This window comes from Desmodus rotundus, chromosome 1 (assembly GCF_022682495.2).
Source record: "Desmodus rotundus isolate HL8 chromosome 1, HLdesRot8A.1, whole genome shotgun sequence".
NCBI classification, from domain to species: Eukaryota; Metazoa; Chordata; class Mammalia; order Chiroptera; family Phyllostomidae; genus Desmodus; species Desmodus rotundus.
The window spans coordinates 148534012-148543044 of record NC_071387.1 but is presented as its reverse complement, the minus strand read 5'-3'; the positions used below and the strand labels follow the sequence as shown (position 1 = coordinate 148543044).

The 9033-nt window shown below is 33.6% G+C and overlaps 1 protein-coding gene across 3 annotated transcripts in view; it reads right to left on the bottom strand.

Annotated features, from left to right (window-relative positions):
• Positions 1 to 2111: 2111 nt before the first annotated feature.
• The window catches only part of AP3S1 (adaptor related protein complex 3 subunit sigma 1), a 64105-nt gene continuing 57183 nt past the window's right edge, over positions 2112 to 9033 (bottom strand). For 2 of the 3 annotated variants that reach the window (XM_024563268.4, XM_053911628.2), the window contains one exon: positions 2112 to 2723. In XM_024563268.4, the coding sequence (XP_024419036.2) occupies positions 2595 to 2723 (129 nt within the window). In that variant the 3' untranslated portion in view covers positions 2112 to 2594. Of the gene's footprint in view, positions 2724 to 3638; positions 4174 to 9033 lie in introns of those variants that run through there. The other variant, XM_053911632.2, reaches the window with a different exon arrangement.

The following is a 9033-nucleotide window of genomic DNA, read 5'->3' as shown; positions in this document are numbered from 1 at the left end:
GTAGGCTGGGGTGTCCAGTTTGGGGTTTAGACCGCACACTTCTCAGGGGAACCCTCATCCACTGATATAAATATCCCTCTGGAACTTCAGCTGCTCCCTGTACGAGCCCAGCCAGCCCTCTCTCGCTCCTCTTCCACATCGCCTACCAGTCTTGTTGTGGTGAAGTGTCTTCTTCTGTCTGTCCTTTGTTATATGGCTTCTCTCCCGCTAGTTCAGTTGGTTATTCTGGATGATTTCTCCAAAATTTAGTAGTAATCTCAGATGGTCCTGGGAGAAGGTTAGTGTAGCTTCCACTTACTCCTCTGCCTCCTGGATCCCCAAACTCTTTTCTTAGATATTGTTACATATATTGGGTGCATAGGGCTGGCTTGAACATTATGACTTAACATTAGTCACATACAAATGTGTATGTACTCAATATATGTAACAATATTTAAGAAAAGAGTTTGTATCTCTCAGATCAGCCACGACCTCTGCCAGGTTAAATATATTCCTACATAGTTGGAATCCAAGGTGGTGGCAGAGTAGGTGGAAGCAACACTGACCTCCTCCCAGGACCAAACTGGAATTACAAATAAAATACAAATTAATCACCAACCTGAATAACCAATCAAAGAACAGCTGAACAGAAGTGTTATAATTAAGGATTTACAGAGGAAGCCACACTGAAACTGGAAGGAAGGGTGGAGGTGTGAAAAGGGATGGCCCTGCTCCTACTGGCAGTGGCTGAGATTCCAGAGGGATACCTCAGCTGCAAAAGTCCCCCCTGAGGAGCAAGGTTTTCAAGCGCACACTGGACTCCCCTGCCCTGAGCACCAAAGCTGAAAAGAAGTGCCCAAATAGTATCTGGCTATAAAAATCAGTAGGGATTCTCTCCACCAGGGATAGACAAGAGTCTGCTAGAGACCCAGGTGCCCTCTTAAAGGGCCAACATACAAAATCTTGTTTGTAGATACTCACCCTGGACTCTGACAAAGAGAGGGCAGAGCAGATAGTCCTGTGACAACAGAATGAGGTTTGATGCTCTGGAAAAGGGCTAAAAGGACAGCTTCCAGGGTCCCTGTGCTAAGCCCCTTTACCACACTGCAGATGCTATCATTCTTGGCTGGAGTGTTCCCCTCCATATGGAAGCAGCCTGAGGGAATGCAATAGCCACACCCTCTGGACTCCCTGTCGCCCCATCATGCAGAGTTGGGCCCCGCAGAGGAGACAGCTGCCTTGGCCCAGAGTGCGGAGGTCTGGGCAGACTCAGTGGGTGTCAATGACTGAGTCATGTGGCTCTGGGGCCAAGGCCATTCCCCCCACCTTCATGGGAGCCTGGCTGGTGCCTACCCCTCACAAAAGATGCACTAGCCCCACCTTCCCTTCCAGATTCCTTGCATCACCTCTCTGCCAAACTTGGGCTCTCCAGGAGGTCCATGCAGAATCTGGGACAGACTGAGCTGTGTGGCCATTTTTCACTTGCACATCCAGCTGGTGGAGAGCCCTTCCTTCACACAGCCAAATCTTGGTTTCAAATAGAACATTTGAGGAGGGAAGATTAGAACTGTAGGGAAAACCTCGGTCTAACTGGAAGAGGAATCCTACTCATGGTTCCCAAGGTAAGACCAAATAAGAAATGTGGCTGATTATGAGAAATAAGAATATAAGCGTTAAGACTTAAGAAAATAGTATAGCTTTGACTTTGGGATGGAACAGTCTTTGGGTTGAGTTCTTTGAACCCAAAGAATTTTGTGTTCAAAAGCAACTAAGTATTTGCTGAAATTATTTTTCAATATCTGAGCAAGAAGGGATCAGACTCAAGGTTTAAACCTATATACATAAAATAAATTCTGCAATTTTTAGAAAAAGATTTGTCATCTCCCACTCCAGAACTCATCCTATATGAAGTGTTACAAGATACACTATTTTTGATTGTGAAATAATTGATCTTTAGAATAATTCAGTGAGTTTCTGAATATTAAAAACAGAAGGATAAATTAAATAAATCATCATTAACAGCTGCTTAACAGTGATAAAATATACTTTTATTTACTTTGTTGAGTCAAAGTATTGTAAAAAAGAATTATTGCTAAAGTAGATATCAAGCAAACAAAAAGGTGCTTTAGAAGTCCAGTTACCTTGGAGTTTATTTAAACTAATAGGAAAGGTCATAATGTTTTCATGCAATACATACTTGGTTCTTTAAATAACAATTGTGACAAGTAACAGAAAGAATTAAGGAATGTTGCACTTGTGATTTATACAAAACACCAACATTTTGGGTTGTACATAATTTAAAGAAATATTCCAAACACTTTTTGAAATACTGTTGTAGCCAATACATAGAGGCATGCCTTATGTGGGCATAGGAATGCAGTTTAGAAAAGAAAGAAAACAAATCATATTGGAACTACTCAATTTCTTCAAAATCACTGAGCAAGGAAAACAACATTGAACCGCCATATTGATTTTATACAACTTCTATACAGTACCTTGACTTAAATCCAAGAGCAAAAGTTAAGACTCTCCTCTATTTTTGGTAAACAACTGCATGGTAAACTTAGATGAGTTTCCCCCTGGATTTTACCTGGGAGTGGCCTTTAAAATTTTTTTTATTTAAAAGAGGGCAGGTTTGGCACTTTTATACTGATGTCACCAATGTTAATATTTCTTGGGATCTCAGGAAGATTCATATTCTTTACAGCTGATACAGCACGGGCTGGAGCTCCAGCTAAGCCAGCCTGTATACAGAAGCAAATAAAAGAAAAAGAAAATGTACAACTCAGGTGTAGTTCATAAAAAACACTAAAAATGGAGGACAATAATAAAAGATTTTCATATAACAAGTTTAGAGACCACATGGTAAATTTGAATTGATATGAGATGGTTACTCTGAAATACTAATCTATAAAGAGAAAACAGTTGACATAAAAAAAATACAGTAAATACATGCAATGGTAACAATGTAAAGATTTAAATACAAATTAAACTGTACTACTTAGAGAGTACACACAATATTCAAATGACAAAAGCTAGATCTTCACCTGTATCTTGATATAACTGACATATAAGTATGAAGCATATTTTACACTAGCTTCCTTATTAAACATCTCTTACAATAATGATATATATATATTTTTTTGCTTTAACATGGCATTTATTGTCAACATATGCTGTGAAATAAAAACTAAAAGTAACAGATCATGCTTGTTTAGTTTCTTTATTTAGGGCTAATGCCTTAAAGCATTTCAAGACAATAATATTTTTATATTGTTACTTTTTAATTATAAAGGCTATTCTAAACTTTAAAAGACATTCTAGAATATTTAAAAAAATCAGGCTTTTAAAGTAAAGCCTCAATCCAAATAGAACAGTTCTGCCTAAATGTGAAACTGCAACAAGAGGATCATTCTACTCTGCGATGCATTAGTATACACATGATGACTAAAAAGAATCTATCATATCAAGTAGGTTCAACAACATATGTTTAGTTTATAAAATATAAATTTAAAAAATAGCGTAAATGCAAAGATAGTAAATAAGGATAGTAAACTTTATTTTATTTATATTTATAAATAAATCTTAAAATTTCTGGTACCATTACTATACAATATTTGGCTTTTATTTTAGGATAATTCATAATTTTGTGAAGTAATTTTGAAAGAAAATAAGCTTAAAAGTAAAAGAATGAATATATATAATTTTTTCTCAAAATATCTACATCAACAGTCTTCATATTTTTAAGGTTTAATTTATGTATCAATTAGATTTCATCAGTTTTCATTCGAGCTATACAATAAAGCCAACAAACACATTCAATTCGTGACATACATCATCTTGCACAAAAGCAGACACTTAAGTAACAAAAACATATCTTCCACTTTGATTACATATATGCAGGGGTAGGCAAAAGTAGGTTTACAGTTGTTTGTATGGAGAATACAATAATTAAAAAATAGTAACAGAAAAATGAACGGTTTCACTTAAAACTGTAAACCTACTATTCACTCCACCCTGTATAAGAAACAATGTTTATGTAATTAGAGATACTAGTTTTAAAAGTCCCTTTTTGTAATTTTAGTTCTTTTTCTCATGTAATCCTACCTTTCTTATTAATTTAAAAAATAATAATAAAGCTGTTACCTGAGAAAAATCTTGACTGATACAAAATAGGCCAGTGTAAACTATTTGCTGAATAAAGGATACAAACATTGTTAAGCAATGAAATAAAAGCCATGGATTATCACGTCAGAATTGGAAATAATAGAAGAATCTGTAAAATAGTATTAATAATAGATATGGTCCACACAGGCAATGATAAAGAGTGATATGGATGAAACACTCCATACCCAATTAAAGACTTAATAGGGCTGGGACTTCAATTTTTATAATTTAATAGGGGTTAGTTGTTTTTGATGTATGACTAAAAATTTGACTGACCTCTGCATTTATACCTACCTGAAGTAATGCCCCACTTCCCTCCCACTGCCCCAAAAGATGAAGATACATATGAATATTACTTAGGATAGCATCAATTATATGGAAAAGGTCTTTAAGTTGATCATTTCAAGTTCAATGTCTAGCTATCGAAATTTAGAACGGTAAAGGATCAAAGAATTCAATTCAAACAGCTTTATCATCTTGTAGGCTCTCTTCCTTTTACCAGGAAATATACTGTTTCCCAAGGGGGGAAATTATTTTACAAAATGACAGACATCCTGGAACCAGTATCATTTTTTCTAGGAAGAAGAATTTTATAATTTTTCTAAATAGCAAGCCAACTTGCCACTATTTTACTGTGAAATTTCTGTACAGGGTACAAATGATGAGTAGGTTATAGAAAAGTATATGAGATACATGAATATAAATATTTTAAAAGGCATAATTATTAGAGGATTTTGTGAAAGAGAAAGGGTGGATATGTGTGTGTTTTACTGCATGCTATGACATATTTATAAATATTTAAAATAATTGTTTTCAGTATTAAAAACTAAATGTAATTGTCAAGAAGCCTTCTTTTCCATAATACCCTATACCATGAATGGCTAAACTAAAGCAAAGAAAATGAAAATAAAAATGCATCCTGTTTAAATTTTATTAGATTAACTCATTAATTGTGAGTTAAAAGATGGTGTTGACTGTTGGCTACTAATGAGAACATATAAAGTCAGTAGCATATATGTGCCAAATTCTTATTATGTAAAAAAACAAAGTAAGTTTTTAAGTACAAATTACAATTCTTCTAAACATAAGCAGCAAGCTATAGACATGCAAAGGATGGTAACTATTCAGAACACACAAATGAATTAAAAGAATCAAATTATTTCTCAAGCATGTTCAATACTTTTGTATAGAATGTCATGAGTTTAAATGGTATACAATCTTAACATTGCAATGTGTATGTCAATTAAGTGTTAATTAAACAAACATTTTAAGAAATCAGATTCTACAGAATATAAAATGGAAGAAAAAATACAAGAAGGACTGTTGATTAGTAAGTAGATGTTTAAATGAGCTATCAATGTTTATATATAAAAACTTAGAGCTTAAAAAAAATCCTCACATTACCAGATAGTCAACACCCAAACTGCTGTAAAATCAATTTCATCTTTAGACTTCTATGAAAGTGAAGTCTAAAACATTTTTTATTAAAGGATAAACTGTAGAAGAGGTAATTTGCCACTAGAAAATCAAGTTGCCAACACAGAGGTGTAATTTTATCTTAGTTTTTTTTTTTTTTCATTAAGATGTATTTAAAGCAACAAGGTAACTTTCACTAACACTCAAATTTATAAAAATTAAGATTACCTGACTTGTTAGTAGTTTATACAATTTAAAATGTAAAAGTAAGATATTTCTGACAGTACAACATAGTTCTTAAAGATTTGAGAGTACACAGTTGACACAAGCAGAAATAAAAAGAATGAAACCCTACTGGAGAAATAACTTGTTTCCATCTATGTTATTTTACTTGAGCACCACCATGGAAGGTAAACTGCAGCACCTCCACTAACAAAAACAATACATGAATCCAAAGCCGTTAAGAGTATGAATTAGATGAAAGAATGGAGTACAGTATATAAAAGAATGGTAACGTTTTCTCTCCCATGAGATTAAATAAATTAACAGAATTAAGAGAAAGAAAACAAAATGAAGTCTGCAAGTATACCAAAATGAGGCCAAACAGATAGAAGACTTATACAGACATACTCTTGGAAATTTCAAGCACTAAAATCACAAAGATAGTAATGGATGGATATGATTTTTTTGATTTTGTTTTTAAATTGCCAGACCCAAAAATAAACAAAATATGTGCAAGCAAAACCGAAAAAGCAGCATTACTAAATATATTTCAAAAAATCTGAAAGCTCCCTTTTCCTCATGCAACAGCAATTAACTTTCTCAAAGGGAAAAGGAATCTAAAATTTATTTCATCTACGACATTAAATACCAACCTACCATCTTAAAATATTTTCTCAAGCTTGAAATATAGCATAAGAAGATGGTGGCTGGAATAATTTGTACATACTAAAACCTTTACCCACCCTTCCTGCCGGAAGTTGGTATATGCACATTCAAAATTTTGACCTAACAGCAAAGTGAAAGAACATTGACATTAATAAACACAGTATTAAATGGTTTCAGACTCAAACTCATCAACAAAATAATGGCAGATTTTGGAAAATGTTTTAAATAAAATAGAAAATGTCAATATTTAAATTTCTGAATGTAAGGTAGAAAAACATTTAATCTAGAAACTAATAACAGGCTTGCTCTTTGCTTCAAAAACAGTGCTTTAATATTGCAATTATGAACAAAGAGATTAGAAATACTGATGACAACCCTCTAGTGAGCAAGAACATGGCATTTTATTAAAAATGTATCAATATAAGAATATTTAAAAATCTTAAAACCCTCCAAATTACTACTCATTTTATATAATCTTCATTTATAGTTTTCATTTCCAACACTGAATTTGCCTGTATGAAAAAATAGAGCAGACAAAAGCCATTCATGGATTTAATGTAACTAGTTTTGACCATTACAAGTGACTTCAGGGGTCTTCACCAGCATAGAGAGGCAGAACCAACTCACAAGCTGACTATCCAACAGCTGTTACTTAGGCTCGCTTTTCTTACTCTATACTCTTTAAAAATAGATACTTGATTTTAAAAAAGGAAAAAAAGCTAATTACTACTTCTAGGTATGGAAGTTAAGAGACCCAAGTGGTTGATGGTTCCTTGCTAGAAAATAGCAATTTAACATAAATTAAAGACTAGAACATAGAAATTGGCAGTGATTTGGCTCACGAGAGTGAATGACATCATTATCTATTTCCTATGGCAGGGATAAAGTAATATGGACACAGGGAGCAAACATGGTCCTCTCAGCTTCATGACATAGCCCATGATCTTGGGATAAGAAATTATAAAGCCACCTGTCTGTTGCTGCTCCTCAAACACATCCAGAAAGCAGTAATTCAGTGGCTAAAAACTATACCAAATTCTCAGTGACGTTTTCCTCATCAGTAAGGTAGGTAATCTAACTTGTTAAATTTATAGGTTTTTTTCTCCATAAGACTCAATAAAGTTATTTTTATTTTGAAATTTTTAAATGGGGTCCTGTAAACATTTTCATTTTTCCTGAAATGGCTTTGTACAAAAAAGTTGTTCGTCGTCCACATGGAAATGTTTAAAAAGAAATTCACACAGTTAACTTACAGTGTGAAAACCTGTACAGAAAATACCAGAGAAAATTTAGTTTTTTAAAGCTAAGAGTCTTTTGAAAACACTTCTAATATTTACCTATATGTTTTGCAAACATATTCAAAGTTTATAATATTTTATTGAGTCTTATTATGACATATTTGGATGTCAGAATGTTGCTACAGTGGAAATCTATTTTATTTTGATAAATATAATTAATTCCATTTTTTACAGCATTTAATTCAAATTTAAAATATCCGATCTTTCTTTTTTATTGGCTACTTTTAATATATACCTGTTAGTCAAATTAGTAAAAGCAATTCTGTTAAGACTTTGGAAATGAAAACCATTAGGGAGTGGGGGAGTACTATTTAATAGTCACTATGCTAAGCCTTCACTGATTCCTACTTTGTATGCAAAACTCTGAAGGTTCAGCTTTTGGTTTTTAAATTCACAGCCTCTAAAACCTAGCAGGCAATTTTATGTTAGAATCCTAATTTAGAAAGATGGTGGGAAAATCTGTGAGAGTTAAAGATTGGTTCCGCCATATGATGCTCAAAATAATCTCTAAATTTAATATACAAAGTAAATTGTCATTTCTACAAAATGTAATTTGTCAGGATAAAATAACAATGTTTAAAAAAGAACAAAAAATTTAAACTTTCCTTTTACAATGCAGGCAGACAAAACAGAACAAACATGACATCAATGATATACTAGTAAAGTACACTAAGTCCAATAAAAGATGAAGAAATTACAAAGAGAAACTAGAATGAAAAATAGGCTACAAGGGACTATATGGGTTCATTAACACAAAGAATTTTTGAGTCTGGCCTAAATAATTGATTGCCTTTGACATCATTTTGCTTTCCCTTTTGTTAAAGTACATTTTTCCCAAAGTCAGCAATACCTTGTCTACCTGTCCTGTCTGGGAGATTGAAAGATAAAGGTCTGTAAGAGAGAAGAATGGAAAGAGCTAGAAAGATCAGGATGTTCCAAAAAAAAGAGGACTGACTTTTAAAAAGTAGTGACTAAATTCAGAGCCATTTATTCATCTTATAAATAACATGAAATACATAAAAACTAACAAGTCTCCCCATCCCACCCACCTGCCTCCACCCCCAGGGAGTCCTTTCATTCCTAGAAATTCACACAGATTTCTGGGTGTATCTCAGACCTTCCCCAAATCCCACCCCTTCTCAGCTTAAAACCTCCTTTCCCAAAATCCCAATGTTATAGCAAACCATTTTTCTATCAAAGCAGGATCGATGAAAACACATTTAGAGCATATCTTTGCTTCTTCTCTGTTTAAAGATCTGGGTGATCTTTGCTCCTACCTGTCTAG